This window comes from Bos mutus, chromosome 19 (genome assembly GCF_027580195.1).
Source record: "Bos mutus isolate GX-2022 chromosome 19, NWIPB_WYAK_1.1, whole genome shotgun sequence".
Taxonomy (NCBI): Eukaryota; Metazoa; Chordata; class Mammalia; order Artiodactyla; family Bovidae; genus Bos; species Bos mutus.
In genome coordinates, this window is record NC_091635.1 from 56,725,102 (window position 1) to 56,751,535 (window position 26,434).

At 39.6% G+C, this 26,434-nt stretch overlaps 3 protein-coding genes across 7 annotated transcripts in view; 1 reads left to right on the top strand and 2 right to left on the bottom strand.

Annotated features, from left to right (window-relative positions):
- STXBP4 (syntaxin binding protein 4) overlaps nt 1-14,243 on the bottom strand; it is a 232,818-nt gene extending 218,575 nt beyond the window's left edge. For 4 of the 5 annotated variants that reach the window (XM_070357302.1, XM_070357301.1, XM_070357299.1 and 1 more), the window contains exon 1: nt 14,166-14,243. The gene's annotated coding sequence lies outside the window, so the exon portion shown is untranslated. The remainder of the gene's footprint in view (nt 1-14,165) is intronic. The other variant, XM_070357300.1, reaches the window with a different exon arrangement.
- Nucleotides 14,244-14,270: 27 nt separating this feature from the next.
- Nucleotides 14,271-20,818, top strand: COX11 (cytochrome c oxidase copper chaperone COX11). Its single transcript, XM_070357305.1, has 4 exons — nt 14,271-14,671; nt 17,702-17,857; nt 19,858-19,983; nt 20,375-20,818. The coding sequence occupies exons 1-4, from the start codon at nt 14,321-14,323 to the stop codon at nt 20,588-20,590; spliced, it is 849 nt and encodes a 282-aa protein (XP_070213406.1). The 5' UTR covers nt 14,271-14,320; the 3' UTR covers nt 20,591-20,818.
- Nucleotides 20,819-20,973: 155 nt separating this feature from the next.
- The window catches only part of TOM1L1 (target of myb1 like 1 membrane trafficking protein), a 62,213-nt gene continuing 56,752 nt past the window's right edge, over nt 20,974-26,434 (bottom strand). The window contains exons 14-16 of the mRNA XM_070357304.1: nt 26,133-26,214; nt 22,457-22,521; nt 20,974-21,879 (exon numbers count right to left, since the gene is read on the bottom strand). Of these exons, the coding sequence (XP_070213405.1) occupies nt 22,458-22,521; nt 26,133-26,214 (146 nt within the window). The 3' untranslated portion in view covers nt 20,974-21,879; nt 22,457. The remainder of the gene's footprint in view (nt 21,880-22,456; nt 22,522-26,132; nt 26,215-26,434) is intronic.

A 26,434-nucleotide genomic window follows, 5' to 3' on the forward strand; every position in this document is an offset into this window, starting at 1 on the left:
TTATTTTTTGGGCTCCAAAATCACTGCAGATGGCGACTGCAGCCATGAAATTAAAAGACGCTTACTCCTTGGAAGGAAAGTTATGACCAACCTAGATAGCATATTCAAAAGCAGAGACATTACTTTGCCAACAAAGGTCCATCTAGTCAAGGCTATGGTTCTTCCTGTGGTCATGTATGGATGTGAGAGTTGGACTGTGAAGAAAGCTGAGCACTAGAGAATTGATGCTTTTGAACTGTACTGTTGGAGAAGACTCCTGAGAGTCCCTTGGACTGCAAGGAGATCCAACCAGTCCATTCTGAAGGAGATCAGCCTTGGGATTTCTTTGGAGGGAATGTTGCTGAAGCTGAAACTCCAGTACTTTGGCCACCTCATGCAAAGAGTTGACTCATTGGAAAAGACCCTGATGCTGGGAGGGATTGGGGGCAGGAGGAGAAGGGGACAACAGAGGATGAGATGGCTTGATGGTATCACTGACTCAATGCACATGAGTTTGGGTGAACTCCAGGAGTTGGTGATGGACAGGGAGGCCTGGCATGCTGTGATTCACTGGGTTGCAAAGAGTCGTACACGACTGAGCAACTGAACTGAACTGAAAAAGATTTGGCTGAGGTCAGAAACATCTAAGAAAGTTAGGTAAGTGTGGCTTTTAGTACTTGTAAAATATACCTCAAAAGCATTTAGCACATTTTAAAGTACTAAAGTGGCTTTTAGTACCTGTAAAATATACCTCCAAATTTAGCACATTTAAAGAACAATTATGAACAATAAGAGAAAAAACGGATTAGGAAAGATGAGAAAGAAGAAACATCTTAATGAGGGCATTTGGGGAAACAGGATATTAGTAATGGTAGGAAATCCAGAGTTTGTCTATGAAAGCAAGACACAAAGTCTCTTTAAAACTCTACAGGTGGCAAGTCGTGATCCAGGAAGCATGCAAAAATATAATAGCTCGTGAATATCATCATAGACTAGTTAATAATGACAAAACATCAGAAACCACCTAAAAATGTAAAAACTTATAATTGGTTAAATAATTTAGAATATACCCACATACAAGAATACTAGATAATCATAAAAAATGATCATGCAGATCCATTCCTTCCGGTTTGTTGACTTGGAAAGAAGTTCCCAATACACTATTATGTGAAAAACAATAGCTGTGTAAAAACAAAATGGACAGAATAATTTCATCATTTAAAATCACAGTTATGGAAAAATATAACTAAAATGTAAATAATAATGACTGATAAGTTTATTTTTAAAATCAGCTATTTTTAAGTTTTGTCTTTAAATTATTATTTTCTGAATATTAAATGATGAGGATATATATTTTGCTGTATTATTTTGATAATAAAGAAAAAATATTTTAAAAATTAATTCTTAGGTTTGGTATTCAAGATAGGTTCCTTCTAGTCATCCCTCTTTAAAGTTATTTTTCTTTTTATTTATTTTTATTTTTTTTAATTTAAATTTATTTTAATTAGAGGCTAATTACTTTACAATATTGTATTGGTTTTGCCATACATCAACATGAATCCCCCTTTTAAGTCATTCTTTTATTTACATTTGTTAAAGTACCAGCAAATTTTAAAGCTGAAAGAGAAAATAACATAGATCTGGTGTTTGCTAAATAAAATTGGCTATATCCTTTAAATAATGTCTTATGATTACTGTGTTGTAAGCAACTTGGCAAGTAGTAAAAATAAATACGAATAAATAAGGGCTTTCCCAGTGGCACTAGTGGTAAAGAGTCCGCCTGCCAATGCAGGAGATACAAGAGATTCAGGTTCAATCCCTGGGTCAGGAAGATCCCATGGAGGAAATGGCAACCCACTCTGGTAATCTTTGCCATGGGCAGAGGAGCCTCATGGGCTACAGTCCATTGGGTCACAAAGATTTGGACATGACTCAGTACACACACACAAATAAACAAAACATATCTTTTTCTGCTATAATTTCAAAAGAAATGACTAGTCAAAGAGACTCATAATACCAACAGCCTGAAATTACCAGTCTCTTTAAAAAGAAATGTGGAATTCTTCTTGCCACTGATTCTGTTTAGAAATGCAGTGCATTGGAGAAAGTCTGGACTAAAAGTTAAGACATACAAGTTTAAGTTCTATTTCTGCTGCCTAGGAGCATGTGACTTTGAGCAGCCACCTACCTACTCTGCCCCCTTGAATAACAAGATCATTTATACCTTTAAAGGTTATTTTTTGGCCCTACAAATTAACCCACTGCAGTATTCTTTGCCTGGAAATTTCCACGGAAGAGGAGCCCAGTGAGCTACAGTTGAGGAGGCCACAGAGAGTTGGACACAAATGAGCACACATAATTCACTCAACTAATATTAAAAATGTAAACATTCCTTGTTGTAAAGTTAGACCTACAGATTCAGTATTATGTGTCATCACACACACACACACACACACAAAGAAATAACAGCATTTAGAAATTGTGACAATTATTTGTACAACTGACAGCAGAAATTCTTTGAGACAGCATTAGCTATTTATATAATCCTAGGGTTGTTTAACTTATATGCAGGGCACATCATGTGAAATACTGGTCTGGATGAATCATAAGCTGGAATCAAGATTGCTGGCAGATGGTAAAGATCTCATTTAAAATTTATGGAGAATTCAAAAGCTTTACAGACAAGCAAAAGTTAAGAGAATTCATCACCACCAAATCAGTCTTGCAACAAATACTAAAGGGACTTGCACAGCCAGTAAACACAAGAGAAAGGAAAGACCTATTAAAACAAACCCAAAACAATCAAGAAAATGCCAATAGGTACATATGTATCAATAATCACCTCAAATGTAAATGGATTAAATGCACCAACCAAAAGATACAGATTGACTGAATGGATAAAAAAATAAGACTCAAATATATGCTGCTTACAGGAGACCCACTTCAGACCCAAAGACACATACAGACTGAAAGTAAAAGGATGGAAAAAGATATTCCATGTGAATGGAAACCAAGAGAAAGCTGAGTGGCAATCTTTATTTCAGACAAAATAGACTTTAAAGAATATTATAAGAGACAAGGAAGGACACTACATAATGATCAAGGGATCAATCCACGAAGAAGACATAACAGTTGTAAATATTTATGCACCCGTAGGAGTACCGCAACACCTAAGGCAAGCAGTAACAGGCATAAGAGGGGAAATCGACAGCAACACAGTAACAGTAGGGGACTTTAACACCCCACTTACACCAATGGACAGATCATCAAAACAGAAATCAGTAAGGAAATACACACCTTAAATGAAATATCAGACCAAACGAACCTAACTGATATCTTTAGGACTTGCCATCCAAATGCAGAAGAGTACACTTTCTTCTCAAGTGCACATGAACATTCTCCAGGATAGACCACATCTTGGGCCACAAATCAAACCTCAGTAAATTTACAAAAACTGAATTTGTATCAAGTATCTTCTCTGATCACAATGCTATGAGACTAGATATCAACTACAGGGGAAAAAAAACTGCAAAAAACACAAACTCAAGGAGATTAAACAATACATTACTAAATAATGAAGAAGATACTGAAGAAGTAAGGAAAGAAATCAAACGATTCTTAGAAACAAATGACAGTGAAAACACGTTGACCCCAAACCTATGGGATTCAGCAAATGCAGTTCTAAGAAGAAAGTTTATAGCAATACAGTCATACCTCAAGAAACAAGAAAAGCATCGAATAGACAACCTAACTCTAAATCCAAAGCAGCTGGAGAAAGAAGAATAAAAACACCCCAAAGTCAGCAGAAGGAAAGAAATCATAACGATCAGAGCAGAAATATATGAAAAAGAAATGAAAGAAACAATAGCAAAGATTAATAAAAGTAAAAGCTGGTTCTTTGAGAAGACAGACAAAACTGACAAACCACTAGCCAGACTCATCGAGGAACAAAGGGAGAAAAATCAAATCAACAAAATTAAAAATGAAAAAGGAGAGGTTACAACAGAAAACACAGAAATACAAAAGATCATAAGAGAACATTATAAGCAACTATATGCTAGTAAAATGGACAACCTAGAGGAAATGAACAGATTCTTAGAAAAGGTCAACCTCCAAAGACTGAACCAGGAAGAAAACGAAACTTTGAACAATCCAATTACAAACACTGAAATCGAAACAGAGATCAAAACTCTCCCCAAATACAAAAGCCCAGGACCAGATAGGTTCATAGGGGAATTCCATCAAACATTTAGAGAAGAGTGAATGCCTATTTGTCTGAAACTCTTCCAAAAAATTGCAGAGGAAGGAATACTTGTAAACTCATTCTAAGAAACCACAATCACCCTCATACCAAAACCAAGCCAAGACAACACCAAATAAGGAAATCACAGGCCAATATCACTAATGAACATAAATGCCAGAATCCTCAACAAAATTCTAGCAAACAGAATTCAATAATAAATTAAAAAGTTCATCCACCGTGATCAAGTCGGGTTTATTCCAGGGATGCAAGGATTCCTCAATATATGCAAATCAATCAAAGTAATACACCATATTAACAAATTTAAAGATAAAAACCATATGATCATCTCAACAGATGCAGAGAAAACCTTGGACAAAATTCAGCATCTATTTATGATAAAAACACTTCAAAAAATTGGCACAGAAAGAACCTACCTCAACAGAGTAAAGGCTACATATGAAAATCCCACAGCAAAAAATTATTCTCAGTTTTCAATGAAAAACTGAAAGCATTCCTCCAAAGATCAGGAACAAGACAAGGATATCCACTCTCACCACTATGATTCAACATAGTTTTTGAAGTCCTAGCTAGGGCAATAAGAGAAGAAAAATAAATAAAAGGAATCCAGATCGCAACCTAGTGTCTATTAAACAGAGTGAGTAAGTCAGAAACAAATATAAATATCACATACTGACACATATATATGGAATCTAAAGAGATGGCCAAAGATAGAGAAGCTCTATACATTCAGCAAAAACATGACTGGGACATGACTGTGGCTCAGATTATGAACTCCTTATTGCCAAATTCAGATTTATATTGAAGAAAGTGGAGAAAACCACTAGACCATTCAGGTATGATCTAAATCAAATCACTTATGATTATACAATGGAAGTGACACATAGATTTAAGGGACTAGATCTGACAGAGTGCCTGATGAACTATGGACGGAGGTTTGTGACATTGAGGAGATAGGGAGCAAGAACATCCCGAAGAAAAAGAAATGCAAAAGAGCAAAATGGCTGTCTGAGGAGGCCTTACAAATAGCTGAGAAAAGAAAAGAAGCAAAAAGCAAAGGAGAAAAGGAAAGATATACCCATTTGAATGCAGAGTTCCAAAGATAAGAAATAAGAGATAAGAAAAGCCTTCCTCAGTAATCAGTGCAAAGAAATAGAGAAAACAACAGAATGGGAAAGACTAGAGATCTCCTCAAGATGATTAGAGATGCCAAGGGAACCTTTAATGCGAAGATGGGCACAATAAAGGACAGAAATAGTATGGACCTAACAGAAGCAGAAGATATTAAGAAGAGATGGCAAGAATACACAGAAGAACTGTACCAAAAAGATCTTCATGACCCAGATAATCACGACGATGATGTGATCACTCATGAAGAGCCAGACATCCTGGAATGTGAAGTGAAGTGGGCCTTAGGAAGCATCACTACAAACAAAGCTAGTGGAGGTGATGGAATTCAGTTGAGCTATTTCAAATCCTAAAAGATGATGCTGTGAAAATGCTGCACTCAATATGCCAGCAAATTTGGAAAACTCAGCAGTGGCCACAGGACTGGAAAAGGTCAGTTTTCATTCCAATCCCAAAGAAAGGCAATGCCAAAGAATGCTCAAACTACCACACAATTGCACTCATCTCACATGCTAGTAAAGTAATCCTCAAAATTCTCCAAGCCAGGATTCAACACTACATGAACTGTGAACTTCCAGATGTTCAAGCTGTATTCAGAAAAGGCAGAGGAACCAGAGAACAAATTGCAAACATCTGCTGGATCATTGAAAAACAGAGTTCCAGAAAAACATCTACTTCTGCTTTATTGACTATGCCAAAGCCTTTGACTGTGTGGATCACAATAAACTATGTAAAATTCTGAAAGAGATGGGAATACCAGACCACCTTACCTGCCTCCTGAGAAATCTGTATGCAGGTCAAGAAGCAACTGCAGGGAGCAAGCTCTGCCCCTGGCAAAGGTCTTGAGGAAGGAGGCTTGGCATACGCAAAGGCGGGATCAAGCCTCAGGAGTCTCCCTGGAAATTCTCGAGCATCTACCCCCAAAACCAGAGTCTGCCTACTTTCTGCTTTGTGCTTTCACCTACACCTCTGACTTTACGGGGGGCTGTCCCCCACTACCTCTCTCTGAAAAAAGAGTTACCTTACAGCTCCAGTTAATAATTCTTGGGTATGACAGTGTTTAAACCTACAAACTCCTTTGGAAATCCTCTAGCCTGCCTGAATAGGTTTTTCCGGCCACATGTGATTGTTCAGAGCCTCCCAACTGTGAGAGGCAGGAGATGTTCTAAACTGTCTAAACACAGATTCCTTTGAGTAGTTAAAAGATTGATTAGAAATTGTATTGGTGAAGGGTTTTTCACTTATTGGGCCAATGTTTGCTGCTAAGTCTCCATACCCCTTACCTACTGTGTCCTTGGCACTGTATTGATTGATATAATGGGTGTATAGAAATCTAAGTAGTAGCCTCAATGTTTGTAACCTTGGATGCTTGAGTTAATTCTTTTCTTGATTGAGCCCACCTCACCTTTGCCCTACAGGAATGCAACTCTATCCAATGCTTTTTGGAGGCTGGCGCCTGACTTTAGAATAATCACCTGACTTTGGAATAATCACTTTTAGAGAAAAATAAGTTTCTTAAAATGTTAACAGGCCTCCTGGCCAGAAGATGATGTAAATCACCTGAACTTTTGCATATAAGTTTGAAAGCCTGGCTTCGATTAGAACCAGGAACTGCTGTCCTTGCATGACTCCACCCCTTCCCCCATTATCCTCTATGCACAACTTAAGGTATAAACTACTTTGAAAAATAAAGTACACCCCTTTTTTGTTCACCGAAATTTGGTCTCCCCATGTCATTCTTTCTTTCACCTTCTGGCTGAATTTTTCCTCTGAGGCGGGGAAGCTTGTCAAGCCTACTAATTTTCCTGGGCTTCTAAGATCCGACCGGGGAGGTCTTAGTGTCTCCTCTCCTTCGGGAGAACAGGAGGACGCCTGTGGCATTCGTAGGTGACGTTAATTCCCTGCTTTGGAATTTTATTCAGCCTCTTTTCTTCACTGAATTTTCCTACTGAGCTATCCTTATTTCAGCCGCTTTTCTCCACTAAATTTCCTCACTGAGCTATCCTCATTCTATTACTCTTTATATCCTTAATTAACGTTTAATTAAGCAATTGTTTCCTGATCTTCGCCTACGCCGTCTCTCCTTCGAATACCCTGGATCAGCCAGGGCTGGACCCCGGCAAGCAACAGTTAGAACTGGACATGGAACAACAGACTGGTTCCAAATGGGGAAAGGAGTATGTCAAGGCTGTATCAGAGAAGGCAATGGCACCCCACTCCAGTACTCTTGCCTGGAACATCCCATGGATGGAGGAGCCTGGTAGGCTGCAGTCCATGGGGTCGCTAAGAGTCAGACATGACTGAGTGACTTCACTTTCACTTTTCACTTTCATGCACTGGAGACGGAAATGGCAACCCACTCCAGTGTTCTTGCCTGGAGAATCCCAGGGACGGCGGAGCCTGGTGGGCCACCGTCTATGGGGTCACACAGAGTCAGACACAACTGAAGCGACTTAACAGCAGCAGCAAGGCTGTAAATTGTCACCCTGCTTATTTAACTTATATGCAGAGTACACCATGAGAATCATTGGGCTGGATGAAGCACAAGCTGGAATCAAGATTTCTGGGAGAAATACCAATAACCTCAGATATGCAGATGACACCACTCTTATGGCAGAAAGTGAAGAACTAAAGAGCCTCTTGATGAAAGTAAAAGAGGGGAGTGAAAAAGTTGGCTTAAAGCTCAACATTCAGAAAACTAAGATCATGGCATCCAGTCCCATCACTTCATGGCAAATAGATGGGGAAACACGTAAACAGTGACAGACTTTATTTTGGGGGGCTCCAAAATCACTGCAGCCGTGAAATTAAAAGACACTTGCTTCTTGGTAGAAAAGTTATGACCAACCTAGTAACCTCTGCTTACTTAAAAGCAGAGACATTACTTTGCTAACAAAGGTCCACCTAGTTAAAGCTATGGTTTTCCCAGTAGTCATGTATGGATGTGAGAGCTGGACTATAAAGAAAGCTGAACACTGAAGAATTGATGCTTTTGAACTGTCGTGTTGGAGAAGACTCTTGAGAGTCCCCTGATCTGCAAGGAGATCCAACCAGTGCATCCTAAAGGAAATCAGTCCTGAATATTCATTGGAAGGACTGATGCTGAAGCTGAAACTCCAATATTTTGGCCACCTGATGTGAAGAGCTGAAGACTCTGATGCTGGCAAAGATTGAAGGCAGGAGAAGGGGACGACAGAGGATGAGATGGTTGGATGGTCTCACTGATTCAATGGACATGAGTGTGAGTAAACTCCGAGAGTTGGTGATGGACAGGGAGGCCTGGCATGCTGCAGTCCATGGGATCGCAAGGAGTCGGACACAACTTTGCAACTGAACTGAACTGAAGCCCATCAGCAATGCAACTCATTTGTCTTGAAGTTGCAAGGATAGCAACATGCAAGCCACAGCCCAAACCAGTGGGAAACAACAGATAATTGCTTCAAAGAAGCAGTTCTAGGCTTCTTGAAAGGAGATAATTAGACCAACAGCTTACTGCTCACACAAGTTTCCTGAGACTGACTGCCCTCTGCTTGGTAAGCAATGCAATCCTATGTACCCCTTGTCCTAAATGCTTATGACAGTATGCCTAATAAGCCAAGGCCTCTGCTTTTATGGCATATACATGTTTCATTGGGAGATAATAAAAATGGAAACAACATGAGCTAGTTTCAGATACCGAAAGGTAACAGATCATATGTGACTAGACAGGAGATTTAATTTAAATTCCAGCTAAGATCCACATAATAGATGAGCCAGGAGAAAAACAGGGACCCAGAATTCCAGGTGGAGAACAGGTATCAAGGCAGCAAAAAGTTTGGAGAGTTTACAGAACAAAAAGAGTGTGGCAGTATCATGGCGGATGGGGAGAGAAAAATGAAGTCAGAGAAGCAGGTAGGGTCTTAGAATCTTAGGGGTCATTGTAAGGAATATGAATTTTTGCTTGATCTTATTTCATACAATCTGACTATTCTCAGAAGACCTGCATTTGCTTTTTGCCTTATCTCTTATCTTTAACTTCTGCTCACTCTAGGTAGGCTGACTGAACCCTAGCCTGAATTATGTCAAAATGTCAGTCAGGCCATCTGAGATATAATCAATCTGGGGGAAGGGGTTACTACAAAATGAAAATATAAAGCTCCTTGTTAAAAAAAAAAAATTATTAACAATTTCAAGATAGTGACAGCAGAGCATTAAACTAAGTACATGGTCCAACTAAGTAAGGGGCCTGTTTAAGAGCAAGGCCCTGTGTGACTGACTGCACAGTTCACAAACCCATGAGGCTGGCACTGATCTTGAAAACCATTACTTGAAAAAAAATGGCTTTTACTGATAAATGACTTCTGTTTTCATTTCACCTTAACTGTCAATCATATAAACTTATTCAAGACCTTTTAAATGGAGTAGGCTTTCAAATATGTTAGTTAAAGGAAGCTGCCAGGAAGTAAGAAACTAGCATATTCAGACTTACTGAGAGAACGTTATGCCACTATCCTGCACTAAATGGAAAACATAATGAACACAGTAAACATACTAAACACATAGTAAAGATACTAAAAAATGTAATTACAAACCAAATTTTAAAAACAATACATCTTTATAATCTTTGAATCTTCAGAAAGCCTAAAAAACCAATAATCGGATAAGAAAACATCATGACTATCAAACCATTTTTTTCCCCATTTTTCCTTCTTTTCCTACCTTCACCTATTTCACTCAACTGTCACCCCTCCTAAATGGTTTGTATGAAAAATAACCTACTATTTTACCTACTATGTAAAATTGGACATGATCAAGCAAGAAGAGATAAGAAAGCCTTCTTCAGCGATCAATGCAAAGAAATAGAGGAAAACAACAGAATGGGAAAGACTAGGGATCTCTTCAAGAAAATCAGAGATACCAAAGGAACATTTCATGCAAAGATGGGCTCGATAAAGGACAGAAATGGTATGGACCTAACAGAAGCAGAAGATATTAAGAAGAGATGGCAAGAATACACAGAAGAACTGTACAAAAAAGATCTTCACGACCCAGATAATCACGATGGTGTGATCACTGACCTAGAGCCAGACATCCTGGAATGTGAAGTCAAGTGGGCCTTAGAAAGCATCACTACGAACAAAGCTAGCGGAGGTGATGTAATTCCAGTTGAGCTATTCCAAATCCTGAAAGATGATGCTGTGAAAGTGCTGCACTCAATATGCCAGCAAATTTGGAAAACTCAGCAGTGGCCACAGGACTGGAAAACGTCAGTTTTCATTCCAATCCCAAAGAAAGGCAATGCCAAAGAAGGCTCAAACTACCGCACAATTGCACTCATCTCACACGCTAGTAAAGTAATGCTCAAAATTCTCCAAGCCAGGCTTCAGCAATACATGAACCGTGAACTTCCTGATGTTCAAGCTGGTTTTAGAAAAGGCAGAGGAACCAGAGAACAAATTGCCAACATCCGCTGGATCATGGAAAAAGCAAGAGAGTTCCAGAAAAACATCTATTTCTGCTTTATTGACTATGCCAAAGCCTTTGACTGTGTGGATCACAATAAACTGTGGAAAATTCTGAAAGAGATGGGAATACCAGACCACCTGACCTGCCTCTTGAGAAACCTATATGCAGGTCAGGAAGCAACAGTTAGAACTGGACATGGAACAACAGACTGGTTCCAGATAGGAAAAGGAGTACGTCAAGGCTGTATATTGTCACCCTGCTTATTTAACTTATATGCAGAGTACATGATGAGAAATGCTGGACTGGAAGAAACACAAACTGGAATCGAGATTGCCGGGAGAAATATCAATAACCTCAGATATGCAGATGACACCACCCTTATGGCAGAAAGTGAAGAGGAACCAAAAAGTCTCTTGATGAAAGTGAAAGTGGAGAGTGAAAAAGTTGGCTTAAAGCTCAACATTCAGAAAACGAAGATCATGGCATCCGGTCCCATCACTTTCTGGGAAATAGATGGGGAAACAGTGGAAACAGTGTCAGACTTTATTTTTCTGGGCTCCAAAATCACTACAGATGGTGACTGCACCCATGAAATTAAAAGACGCTTACTCCTTGGAAGGAAAGTTATGACCAACCTAGATAGCATCAAAAGCAGACACATTATTTTGCCAACAAAGGTCCATCTAGTCAAGGCTATTGTTCTTCCTGTGGTCATGTATGGATGTGAGAGTTGGACTGTGAAGAAGGCTGAGCACCGAAGAATTGATGGCTTTTGAACTGTGGTGTTGGAGAAGACTCTTGAGAGTCCCTTGGACTGCAAGGAGATCCAACCAGTCCATTCTGAAGGAGATCAGCCTTGGGATTTCTTTGAAAGGAATGATGCTAAAACTGAAACTCCAGTACTTTGGCCACCTCATGCAAAGAGTTGACTCATTGGAAAAGACTCTGATGCTGGGAGGGATTGGGGGCAGGAGGAGAAGGGGACGACAGAGGATGAGATGGCTGGATGGCATCACTGACTTGATGGACGGGAGTCTCAGTGAACTCCAGGAGTTGGTGATGGACAGGGAGGCCTGGCGTGCTGTGATTCATGAGGTCGCAAAGAGTTGGACACAACTGAGCGACTGATCTGATCTGATCTGATAGGTAACTAGAAAGGGTTCATAAGATCCAATTATTTGTTGCTAAAAAATGATATTACAAATTAAATGTGCCAAGTCTGAGATATCAGTCCAGTCCCTGATGTTTTAAGTTTGAAATAAACATCTCTACCTCCAGGAAAGGGCTGCACTAGCCTTGCCCAAGGTGTCCGCATTTCATTCATGGTAGAAGCCATTACTTAGCATTATTTATCAGAATGATTTATGCAACATCACAAGCATATTCAGGCTCATTAAGAACTGCAGTCAACACTGTTCTACTGCTATCAAGATTACTGTACCTTGGAAAAGAGTAATTTCATTTGCAATTAATTATAAGCAAAAATCCAAAACAAAGACATTATTATTGACAAATTTATGCTGCTACCTGTTGATATATTGAAGGGTTGCCTGGAAAAAAGAATAGTCAAAGGGAATGCTTTGTTGGTTTCAGTGACATTAACATTTGCATGGGGTTTGAGTCTATGCTGTAAGGAATTTAAAATATGACACGTTTTAACGTAATAGAGATGACAATCTAGTGTAAGAACTAAGGTCGTTACAGATAAAAAAAAAAAAAAACTGGCAAACATTCTCATAACACAAGAATAAATTTTCAGAATCAAAGAATCTTGAAATTTTTGTGCCAAAGTAGAAGAGTCAGAAGATACTTTTTTTAAATTTTTTGGTTTGTAATTTTCTGGCCCTGTGACCACAAGTTAATCAATTATTCTTTCAAGGTGACCATCATCACTCACCTGGACTACTGCAATTGCCTCCTAACTGTTCTATTTTTTTTTTGCTCTCTTCCCCTTAGTCCACTCTCCATTCCAAAACCAGCATCTTTTTAAAAATGGGAATCAGATTTCACTTGTAAGCTTCATATTATTTTTAAAATAAAATACAAACCCTTGATACTCCAGTTAAATAAATAAATAAATAAATAAACCTTGGACATGGCTTAAAAGGTTCTATTACCTGGCCCTGTATACCTGCTCTGACCCATTTACCACTCTTCTTCCTGCTCACAATGCTAGGAACACACTGGCCTCCTTTTTGTTTTTCAATGGTAAGTAGCTCTTTCTTGCCTACCTGCCTTTGCATGACTTAGAATTGTCATTGGTAGGTTGCTCCTTATCATCGCCCTGGACTAAGCTCAAATAGACCTTTCTTTAGTGCCCCTCCTCTTGACTTTCAATCACACTGTACTGATTGTTATCTGAAACTCTTGTGTATCTGTTACTTGCCTTTCTCCTGAGTCCCTTCAGTAAAAGGACACATTCTATAACTGATCTTCTTGGACTTTCTCTGTGCTGTAGCCCCAGTAGGTAGAACGATGTCTGGCCCACAGTAGTACAATAAATAAAATGTTGAATGATTTGAAGTCATTTAACTTCTCAGGATTTCAGTTTTTTCATCCACAAAATGGGTATAATTATAACTACTCTGGACATTAGCAATAAAGTATCTTCATATATACTGTTACGATTTTTATTTTACAAGTAAGGCCGCTAAGTTTTAAAGAGGTCAAATAACTGGCCTAACGACACAAGGCCATAGTGAGGACCCGGGTATGAATCTAGACCTGTGTAACCTCGGAATCTGATCTCTAATAGTTGCTTGCAGGATGCTTCCTTTCATTACGGCAAAATGGGCTATGCAGTCCGCCCCAGCTTGGTCTGCAGGACAACTGAAAAAAGCTATTATATCCCCCGTGCGTTTATTTTTCAAGATAAGCAGTCCATTCCCTTCAACCCCTCCTTAAATGATCCTCACATCCCGGTCACCATCCTCTCAAAAACCAGTCTGACGACGTCTCTCCCGTCCCAGAACTGGTTAATTTTCACTGGGCAAGTGGTTAAGGGACACGAGACCAACAGAAGCCGATTCGCAGGAGCTGAGAAAATAAAGGTGTGCGAGGGTCCAAGAGGGCTGTGGTTGACACAGGAAGGCTTCCTGGGAGAGGTAATTCTTGAGCCCAAACCCAGGACACCGATAGCGGACCGGCCACCAAGGGCCCGCGCGGGACACGGCCGCGGGCAGCCGCCAGGGCGAGACAAAGCCTGCTGGGGGCTGGAAATTTCAGGGACACAAGCCAAGTGATGATGGAGTGCACGCGGAGGAGCGCGAGGCGTTTTCCTGAAAGTAAGTTAAACAAATACTGGAGGAAAGCGAAGTGGGAGGAACAGTTATTAACAAAATCGCGAACTTACCCGGCCACCGGGCCTCCGTAGCCCGACCGCAAAAGCGGCTACCTGAGAGCCGTAGCCTAGGCAGCGGCGGGCTCAACCCAGAGCTCGCGAGACCGAGGAGGCCTCGCGAGATCCGCCCCCTTGCCCCTGACGGGCGGACGCGCGTTCCGGGCGTCATGGGAGGGCTCTGGCGTCCGGCTTGGAGACGCGTCGTTTTCTGCGGGTGGTCTTGGAGCCACCTTGGGCGCCCAACCCGGGCTGCTGAGAGGGCAGAGCCGTGTCTCCGGCCGGGGAGGAGCGGGCCGGCGGGTACTGAGCAGGGACTGAGGCGGCTTGGGACATGGAGGCGCCCGAGCCCGGCGGAGCAGCCGGCTCGGCGGCCGAAGAGCACGAACCCCTACACGCGCTCGCAGGAGGAGGACTGGCGGCGGCGGAACAAGACGGTCCTCACCTACATGGCCGCGGCGGCGGTGGGCATGCTGGGCGCGTCCTACGCCGCCGTGCCCCTTTACCGGCTCTACTGCCAGGTAGGGCTGGCGCGGCCCGCCGGGCGGCCCTTCTGGAGGGGCGGAGGGCCGGGGCGGCTCCCTAGACCTCGAGGCTCCGCGGGCCCCGGTGGAGGACTGTCCCAGAGGAAAACGGGCCTTGAAGTTCATCAGGAAAGCTAGTGACAGAGCTGCCGGTCCAACTCGAGCTCTTGTGTTCTTGCCCGGACCCCACTGCCGAGTGAAATTCCCTGCTCTCAGAGCTGACACCCGAAAGGTCTGCAGCGTACACTCATGTATCCAGCAATCTCCTGCTGCTCACACGCCTGCCTGCTTTTAAAATGTAATTTATGTTCATACTTTCCCTCTGTGAAACACATACAGGTTCTGTGCAAAGGCTAACCCTGGAAACGGGAGTTGCTTCCTACTTATGCTTAAACTGGGAGTAGCTTTTTATCTGTACAAACTACTGTGATTTAGGACTTTGTATAGATGACTTAGGACTTCGAGGCTTTTCCCGTTTGTTAATATGTAACTGTAATGTCCTTCCTCCGAGCTCCCTTTTAGATCAGAAACTCCAGTGCAACAGCATCATTACCTGAGAGGGAAACTTGAGTACAGATTGTTGGATCCAACTCCAGAACTGGGTAATCAGGAACTCTGGGGCCCAGCAATGTGTATTTTAATAAGTTCCATAGCAGATTGTGATGCAGACTTAATGTTTGAGAACCGCAGGCACAGGGCTACTTCACCTGTTACATATCCATGTTTTGCTAAGTTCTTAAGCAGTAGTTTGCTGCTTTGGGCATTAGGTCACCCATGGAGCTTCTTAAACATATCAGGGCTTCCCTACCCCAGAGATTCTGATTAGGAGACCTGGGTAGGGTCCAGGAATTTCTGTTTTAAAACCGTGCCATGAATGAGAGCTACACTTTGGGTTCATTCACTAAGTGAGTAATAGCTGATTCCCAAACTTTGTTGTACATCGGAATCGCCAATAATAATGAAACTGGAATCTAAAGAACTTTTTAGTCTCTTAAACTCATTGGAAAAGACTCTGATGCTGGGAGAGGTTGGGGGCAGGAGGAGAAGGGGACGACAGAGGATGAGATGGCTGGATGGCATCACTGACTTGATGGACGGGAGTCTCAGTGAACTCCAGGAGTTGGTGATGGACAGGGAGGCCTGGCGTGCTGCGATTCATGGGGTCGCAACGAGCGACTGAACTGAACTGAACTGAATATCAGCACTTATATGGGAAGGGGGAGTGGCTTGATTGCTGGAGGATGAGTGTAGAATGTGAGTTAATGTTCATCACAAGCTAGCCTGGACCAAGCATAAATCCCCAAACTACCATTGATGAAATCATAAACAGAACTGAATCCAAAACATCTAGTGTAGATCTCCCCAACCACGGGGCATGGGCGGGGGCGGGGGGGGGGGTGATTTTATTTTCCAGGGAATATTTAACAATATCTGAAGACAATTTAGTTGCCACAACCTGGTAGGTGAAGGGGGAGCGTGCTGCCTAGTGGGCAGAGCAGAGAACAGACCCATCCCTCACCCCCGCCAGAAAAACAAAGAATTATCCTATCCAAAGTGTCATTAGTGCCAATGAAACCCTGCCGCAAACTGAAATGAACGACAGATTTCATTCACATGGATGAAAGTGCGGGGCAGGAAAGTAAAAATCTATTGTGGTTTGCAATCCTAAACTTAAATCACAGTTGGATGTTCAGTAGTGACATTTCCAAAAGAACGTCTTTTAATTTTTGGAATCACAGAACTTTAGAACCAAAAATAAGGGATTATGTAAACGACTTCATACACCAAGCTCATTTTATGAGAGTATAGAAAGTGTAGCCCAAAGAAAGTAAAATTGAGTTTTTGGAGCTACTTAGTGACAGAACTAGACTGGAGCACAGGACATTTTCTTTTCAGAGCCTTTTTCTATTGTTTAATTTTGCAAATCATCACACTAATTTGAAGACTGTATTCAGAGACTGTCAGACAAGTGACTCAGGTTCTTCAGAAACAAGTTACATCTTAAAACGTAGCCTTCTTGAACAGAAGAATAGGCTTGCCCTCTGATTAAACAAGGGTAAATAAAGGCTTGCCCTCTGATGTGTCTCGTAGGGTTATAATGTAGTTTCATAATGTGTGGCAGTTTAGTGAAGCTGATTGACTTGTTTAACAAGCTAAGGTAGTAGTACTGTACTTTGCTGGGAGTCTTCCATAGCCTCAAATTTGGTATTTTTTTCCCAGTATAGTAACAGATTAATTATCCGGAGACCACAATTCTGGCAACCTCAAGCATCAGAAGAATGATGACCCTGGAAGTAAGGAATTTTTTTTAAGCATCTCTGATAAGGAAATAAGTAATGGCAATGAAGATAGACAAGAAGTGTCAGATACAGATGATCCTGATGCCTTATGATTAGTCCACTGAGTGACCAAAGAGGTTCTCTGATTAACTGATGATATCTATGTAAAAGCTGTACAGTACTAAAAAATACAGAAAACATTTACAGAAACATTTTACCAACATGGCAAAATACTTAACGATGCTTGAGGAGAGCAGACTGTAGAAGTGAGTTTACAAACTAATCTGTCCACTAAAAGTTATGATACAGAAAAGGACCAGATAAGAATATGGAAAATGGAATTAGTTTTATTGAAATGACAGCATTGTGGGTATATTTTATTTCTATTCATAATAGTTATTATGAAATACTAGCAATAAGGAGAAAGATGTTTAATGAAAAGTTCAGCTAAAAATTCAGAGCTCTGTTATCAGTGGAGAGTCCATTCTCTTTCAGATGATTCATTTTTGATCATTTTTACAACCAGGTGATTACAGAAAAATATGACTTTAACATACATAGACCCTTGACACCCAAAAAGTGGTCAAATCATTAGCACATTCATAGGAAATGGTCAGTGATAGTATATAAACCTTGCTGCTACTGGATTATTGTTTTTAAAATTTTGTTTCATCCAGTAAATAGGTCATCAGCACCTAAAACTACTGTACTTTTGTTTAGCATATTATGCCTTGTTATCTTTTCCTAGACTACTGGACTTGGAGGATCAGCAGTAGCAGGTCATGCGTCAGACCAGATTGAAAACATGGTACCTGTTAAGGATCGCATCATTAAAATCACCTTTAATGCAGATGTGCATGCAAGTCTCCAGTGGAACTTTAGACCTCAGCAAACAGAAATATATGTAAGTACTTAAAGCAATGTTTAAAAGATTGCTTTTTCCAATTTAAAGATTGATTCTTTCATCACTTACTGTTTCACAATTTAGGAAACATTCATCTGAACTTAATTTCAGAATACTGACACATTCCATTACTGTAATTCTTTTATTTCCACAGACTACTTTTTGACAGTGCACTACACCTAATGTAACAAGGTATTCTTTTAAGTTACATGGCGTCATAATAAAAGTTACTTTGGACCAATGGAAAATGTCCTATTTTTATTAGAATCATATTAAGAGTTCACTAAAAAGTTCTCTGGTCACCAATCTTGAGAGTAGGAACAGCTGTCCTGGTGTGTCAGACAGTAAAAAATATGTCTGCAATGCGGGAGACCTGGGCTTGATCCCTGGGTTGGGAAGATCCCCTGTAAGGGAATGGCTACCCACTCCAGTATTCTTTCTTGCCTGGAGAATCCCATGAACAGAGGAGCCTGGCGGGCTACAGTCACTGGGGTTTCAAAGAGTCAGACACAACTGAGTGACTAACACTTAAACTTATTTACCCCAGGTAGAGATGATATAAGAAACTGTTGGAAAACATTGGTTACGCTGGAAAGTAGTTTACTGGTTTACATCAAAGTATCCCTCTCTCTCGGAGAAGGCAATGGCACCCCACTCCAGTACTCTTGCCTGGAAAATCCCATGGATCGAGGAGCCTGGTAGGCTGCACACCATGGGGTTGCTAGGGTCAGAAACGATTGAGCAACTTCACTTTCACTTTTCACTTTCATGCATTGGAGAAGGAAATGGCAACCCACTCCAGTGTTCTTGCCTGGAGAATCCCAGGGACGAGAATCCCCTGGTGGGCTGCTGTCTATTGGGTCGCAGAGTTGGACACGACTGAAGTGACATAGCAGCAGCAGCAGCAGCAGCAGCATCCCTATCTCTTAAAATAAATTTAAGGATTTTTGAAGTAATCATACTAAAAAGTTATATTCTAGCTCAGAAAGACTATGCACCTTAAAAGTTGCCTAACATCTTGCCTAGAAGATTTAACTGAAATTACCTCATGAACTGAGGAATAACCAGAAAAGTTTAACTGTAACTCTTATTGGAAAACTCTATGAATGTTAGTGCTTTCCCGGGTTAGTAATCCTGACTGAATCTCTTCAGTGATTGAGGGTGTTAAAGATTGTGGTTCTGAGTATTAATTCCAGTCACACAGTAGTATACAAGGTATTAGTGGCTAATCTGGTACATGTGACAGCATCCTTTGGACACTAGTCAGTGTCCAAATACTTTAAAGCTTGCGATTTATTTTATCCATTATTTTCTCTCAAAAGTATTAGTGCTTTTTGGCTAAATAAAATTTCTATTTAGTTGTTTTATTTTGGTCATACATATAATTTACTCTGGTTGTAAACTAAGTTTAAGGTTGGTAACGTTCTCTAAAAAGTGAAGTGAAAGTTGCTCAGTCATGTCCAACTCTTTGCAACCCCGTGGACTGTATGTAGCCCGCTACCGTGCTCTGTCCATGGAATTCTCCAAGCAAGAATACTAGAGTGGGTAGCCATTTCTTTCTCTAGGGGATCTTTCCAACCCAGGGATTGAATCCAGGTCTCCTGCACTGTAGGCAGATTCTTTATCGTCTGAGTCACCAAGAGAACGGAAGCCTTTTTCTAAACAGAATCTTTAGTCAGTTTATATAATATTCAGGGTAAGTGTTAAGAATTAAGAAGACTTGGCTGTTCTTGGACACATTTTAAATAACTTCATCTGCAGCTTATCACTTCAAGACTTCAGACATATAAGAGAACAATCCATAATGTATGTGTAGAGCAATGGTTCTCCACTGACATGCAAGTAACATTTGAAGATCAAATGTTCTTGATCTTCAATTTATTTTGCTGACTCTTAAAATTAGATTAGGCATTATGGTCTGAAATGAAAATACTAATTTAGTATGGAGTGCAGATTTGTAAGATTTAAAGTGTTGATAATGTGTATTTTCCTTAAAACAGGTAGTGCCAGGAGAGACAGCACTGGCGTTTTATAAAGCTAAGAATCCTACTGACAAACCAGTAATCGGAATTTCTACATACAATGTTGTACCATTTGAAGCTGGACAGTACTTCAATAAAATACAGGTATAACTAAATGCAAATGTTACAGAATGTGATAAAAGTACATGAGATTGTTTGGTACTAAATTTACTGCAGTGTTTTTTTAGAAGATACAAATTTTTGAAAGTTCATTTATTTTAAAATTCAAACTATTTTTTTCATTGCTTATAATAATTATGCAGAGGTTGAGAGCCAAACTATATGGATATCAGTTTTTTTAAGATTAGAAGAATTTGCTGATTCTCTATCTTTAAAAGCAAAACTCAATCAGAGATGAAAGATGCTGTTATCCTATCATAGAATTTAAAGATTATAATTAACAGTATACTTATTAAAGCCAATAAATGAAGCACAGTTTCTATTCTAGGTAGAGAATAGAAATACTAATTAATGAATACTTTTCTATAACTTTTAGTGCTTCTGCTTTGAAGAACAAAGGCTTAATCCACAAGAGGAAGTAGATATGCCAGTATTTTTCTACATAGATCCTGAATTTGCTGAAGATCCAAGAATGGTGAATGTTGATCTCATCACTCTTTCTTACACTTTTTTTGAAGCAAAGGAGGGGCATACGTTGCCAGTCCCAGGCTATAATTCAAATCAGCAACTAAGTCCTGCTTCAAATTTGTGATTTTTAAAAAGTCATGTACCTTGTCTTCTTAGAGAAGTATTTAAACTAATATGAAGCCTTCTGTTTTAAATGTTATGTACGGATGGTTCTTTTCTTCCCAACTCATTTATCCTACTTAAAATGTACGACAGTTCAAACCATGTATGTTAGCAGAAACTTGATTCAGCTCCCCTTTAGGTTATCAGCACTTCGTACTTGTAGCAATAAAATTTATTATTATTTCTCAAATAGTTGGTTATTTTCATTACGAATAGTCACTATTCTAAAAGCTCAAAACAAAAGAGTAATCACTGAGCCCTAACAGCTTACCCAAAGACTACATTTTGACTTCAAATCTGACTGTATTTCCCCTTTAAAATCTAGGGCTATTTTACATTCAGAGTACTAAATAAGTACTTTGAAAGTCTGCTACCATGAAATTTAAATAAAATGCATTAAGTATATCTAGTAGGCTTCCAACGTTTCTTGTGATAATTCCAAGTCCCCAGATTTTAAATCATAAGTGGGATTGTGAGGATTTACTAACATTAGAAGTTCTTCTGAAAAAAAAGAAAAAGTTCTTGAACTGTTTTAATAGTAATTCATTTGTCATTATAATTTGTGACAAAGGAAAGTACAAGTTATCCTGAATGTTTTCCAATAGACTTTCTTCCAAAAAGACAAAAACAACCATTTAGTGTTATAAAGAATTGTATTTAAAGGCAACCAATGTAGAATCCAGTGACCTCTTAGGGTAAACCTGAAATACAGTTGAACTACAATCATCAAAGCTTTCACAACTTATAATTCTAAATAAGAGTGTTATTTATAAAGAAGTGCAAATTGACTTTTACATTCAACTTTAGGTAAATAAAGGCACTCAAGTATTCTTCCTGAATCATACAGTTTTTCCATATCAGGCTTTCACTTATTAACAATTATTTTGTACTGAAACAGTCTTCATCTACTTTTACCCCATCTCTTGTGATGATTATAAATGTAGGAAGGCCTGTGAAAACATAAGGTGCTACATTTAACCTGGTTGGCCTCAGTACCATGAATTTTTGTTCTGCCTAAGTTTTAAGGGAATATATGTTACAACCAAGTTCTTCTGAGATAAAGCTTAAGCTGCTGTCAGGAACCCAACTGTGACTCTTCTGTTTAAACCTCATTAATGCAGAGGAAAAATGTTCCACTGTGGTTTTGATGTTTTGGAAGGTCTAACTTGTGGGTCTCAAAGCTGGACAGGGTCCACCTTTTGGAAAACTGGCACCCATAATGCTGCTAGTGAACTGGTCATCCATTTCCACCTGGAGTAAAAAGAAGAGTCAATTATCTCCATCCTTTCCTCTTTCCCCAGTCCTTGATAAGTAGACAGCCACAGTCAAGTAGAGGAAAGGTGGGAATGTACTGCTTCCACACGGCAAGTGTGAAGGGAATAAACATGGTTAATAGGTTACTGGTGGCTGTGTGCATTTATTAGTAAATAAATGGAATGATTAGTAAAGCAACAGAATCCAGACCAACCTAGAATAACAATAAATGGGTTCTACCAGTCCCAGTCACCAAGTATTAACTGTACATAGAATACAAATCTGATTCTATTGCTAAGAATTTTTTTATTGATTAGCTGTTTTTGTTAGCATTAATATTTTTATACCATAAACCGATTTCTGCATTCCCAAGATTTATAATTTTTAGCTAACATGGTCACAAAGAATCTGTCTCATTGATCATTACAATTTGAGTGACATAGGAACTTGTGTAACTTCACTCATCAAAGTGTCAGACTGAGATGGCCCTTACAGAACATAAATAATAAATGTAGAAAGTGACAGTTACACTAAAATCATGTGGGATGTAAGGTGTGTGAGTTGAAGTCTTTACCTCAACAATTACTGTGACTTTGAGCTCCTTTGTGGGGATGAACATCAATGTCTTCATAAATAGCTCTGAAACAAGTCATCATGGTAAATTGATAAATATCATGGTTATAGATCAATTTCAATGTACTATTTTGGCTTTTAACTGCCATCATCTTAAAGCAAAAATCTGGTGCCATTTTAGGTGTTGAGGCTATATCAATAAATAAAAACAAAGGTCTCTGCCCTGAAGCTTACATTATAAAAACTACTTTAGATCCTAATGCTGCTGTTCCCATGCATCTTACAAATATGTATCTTATATAACCATCATATAATTTAATGAGAAATATGGCTCAAATTTAGACAGCTTGCTTTCTGCTTTAAAAAAAAAAAAGCAAAAATTGTTCAGCTTTCCCTGGCTTAAACATTAAAAATTAATATTCTAGCTTATTTAACCCCTGTCTTCTTTGTACTTTGTATATAGTCATTTTTCTGTGATAGTCTTCATTTGTCTTAACGTATGTCTATAGATAGAAAATATCTATACCTACAAATATGGCATTAATATACACAGTATAGCAACACATGACTAAGAAAAAAAACTCATAAAAATCAAAGCACTTTGAAGACATAATCACTAACTTCAAGAAGTGCCAGCATGGTCCAGAAATTTTAATGTTTCTCAGTTTTGTCTTTCATTTTCCACAGAAATATTTTAGCCTTCTTCACGCTACTCAAATCTCTGACGCCCCTCCTCTCGGTTGGAAAAACCTAATATCTTAACAAATTAAATGTCTACGTGGAAACCTGATGTTACCATCACCAAATCTTCAAATCTGTTTTCATCTGCACCATCATCTACTTTTATGATCCTATCTATTAACCCCTGGTTTCTTGAACACTTCACTCAGTCTCCCTCCCTGAATCTTCAACCTCTCATTCTCTACTAAATCTTACCCCTCAGGATTCACAGATGTTCCAGCATTTCCCATTTTACAAAATAATACAGTCCTTTATCCGATGTCTACTTAACTGCGTCAGTAATACTCTAGCTACCAGACCACTTTCCCCAAGTCCTTCGTGTTTAAGTTTCTTTGTAAGCTGCCTGTGCACCATCTACTTCATCCCTTTTTAATGCACTGAGATTTGCCTCTGTCCCTGTCAACTTCTACTGAATCACTCAAGATTATCTGTCACTTAGTCCATTGTCTAGTGTTGAGTCCTTGTCTGTCTTCAGCGACGTTCATCGCATTTGTGCACTCCCTTCTTTTTGTTTCCAAACTGCGATTTCCACATCTGGGGATAGGTTCCGTGTTGTTCTCTTTGTTCCTGACTTTTCCATTTCTCTCCCCAGTGCCTGCAACAGATTCCCAAACTTGTCACTACACTAAAAACTGCAGGTCTTAATTTGAATGTCACTTCTCAGGCTTTCTCTAACCCCCAATTAGTTCTTTCTGTTATATATTGTCAAGTCAATATCTTTCATACTATTAACACAAACTGCAAATACATGTTTGCCTGCTGATTTAATTTCTGCCTCCTTATTAGATTTGCCCTCCATTAGGTTCAACGTTATAAATTAGGCACCAATCATTTTCCCTTGTACATAGTCAATTTTCAGTCATATGTCAAATGAGTGAATTGTGTATGTATATGTATGTATATTCATAAGTACTATAATCTATGTTCTGCTGGAGTAGAAATTCTTAACCTGGGGTTCATGGACAACCAGTGATGTGATAATCCCAGGACTTTTCATGTAAGATTTTATGCTTTCCTTAGGGAGAAGTTCCCTGGATCTCATGTAGCATTTAAAGAGATTGAGACACCCTACCACGCAGAAAGTAAGAACTCAGTGGCGGTGGTAGTTCTTCAGTCCTTAAGTCATGTCCGACCCTTTGTCACACCATGGACTGCAGCATGCCAGGCTTCCCTGTCCTCCAGTATCTTCCACAGTTTGCTCAAGTTCATATCCATTGAGTTGGTGATGCTATGTAACCATTTCATCCTCTCCTGCCTTCTTCTCCTCCTGTCCTCAATCTTTCCCAGCATCAGGGTCTTTTCCAGTGAGCTGGCTCTTTGCATCAGGTGGCTAAAGTTTTGGAGCTTCAGCTTCAGCATCAGTCCTTCCGATGAATATTCAGGGTTGATTTCCTTTAGAATTGACTGGTTTGATCTCCTTGCAGTCCAAAGGACTCTCAAAAGTCTTCTCCAGCACCACAATGTGAAAGCGTCACGAGCTTTCAAAGTGGTAGGGAGTCCCCAAACTTCACCTCTCCAGCTTCTTGCTATTTCTTACCTTTAACATCTCCTACACCACCACAACTATTTACAACTATCTCATAATTAACTAGATTATAATAATCTGCTTCCTATTTGCTTGGAGAAACTGATTAAAAAAACATGCGTTCTTGAGACACCATACCTAGTTTAACTAGTTTCTAATTCCTTAAACTACTAACATATTCAGTGATACTTTATCAAGCAGAATGAAAGTTTCACAATCCTGTTAGGAAAAAATATTTAATGAACTCCTAAGCTTATTGTAATAAGCCTGGGACTGCATAGTGGCTGCCTGTTTAAGATGAGACAGGTTCTGCAGGCCTGCTTCATTCACTTACAAATCATTCCAAAACATCGCTACACTGAGGGTGTGAACCAGGGGGTCAGGGTCAAAAACTCAAATGCCTGCACATGTCAAGCAGATCAGATGAAGGTATGTGGGGGCCTTGTGAACTGAGACAGTGCAGCCCCATACTATTGCTAGCGTGTAAAAATGCGGGCTTGGCACAGTTGTCATATCAACAACCATCCAGAGGTTCAGATAGTTAGTGAAATATCCCATCTTTTAACTTGGCAATTAATTTTTATGTGCATATTTAAAATTCACATAGGTCAAACAAAACACAGTTGTAGGCAAGATAAAGCCTGTAGGCTGCTAGTTTCTAAACAATCATTTCTATAAAAAAGCTTTAATCATTTTAAACAATTTTGGCGGTAACTTTCAGTTAGTCAAAATATATTAAAACTAATGAGCCTGTGTGCATGCTCAGTTGTATCTGACTCTGTGACCCCACGGACTATAGCTCTCCAGGCACCTCTGTCCATGGAATTCTCCAGGCAAGAATACTGGAGTGGGTTGCCATTTCCTACTCCACTAATGAGGTTACCATCCCATAAATATTTATATACACTTGACCAATATGAAATCACAATACTGCTTTAAGGATTCCAAGTTAAAAAGTAATTTTTACATTAATAAGCACACTATTGTCATAGGTAGTGAAGATTAAAAACAAGTCCTTATGTAAGTTTTTTTCTGGCATTAGTCAAAGAACAACTAAAATATCCATCAACGTGGTACTTAAGAGTCATCAATCAGTGAATACTGCCTTTCTCGACCTGGAAAGAATCTGACTTTCTTCCAAGGCATCTATAAGGAAGACACTAATGCACATGATGGTTCTGCTTATTTCTTAGTGTGCAACCCCAGTGTTTTTATTTTTAAGTCACAAGGTCAAGAATGACAAGACCAACATTAAGAGCAAGAGCCACCACAAAATCTCATAAATCACTTTTATGTAAGGTCATTGATTTCTGCTAAGGCCTAAACAAAGTTAATGTATAACCAAACCCTGTGAGCTGTGCTACCAAAGGGAACCAAGACAAAAAATATAATCATTTTGTAAATGACTTACTCTGTGGTGACAGCAGGAGCTAAGGGATCAAACTCCATTACTTCACAGTAATTGGGTGGCTGGAGATCGTTCTTTGTCATCGCTGTAGGCAACAAAAAGAAACACACATTGTGCTCTCTGTCTGACTTTGACCTCACACAGAAGATCCTAAGGAACACCTGACAACCAGAAACAAGCACACTGGTGTCCCAGTGCTACTGCCCAGTACAAGTCTACAGACGCCCAGACTCGGACTAAAGGTTCATGCGCCTCAGCACTCAGAATATAGTGTTCAGTGCAACACAAGCATTTCCACAGTCTCC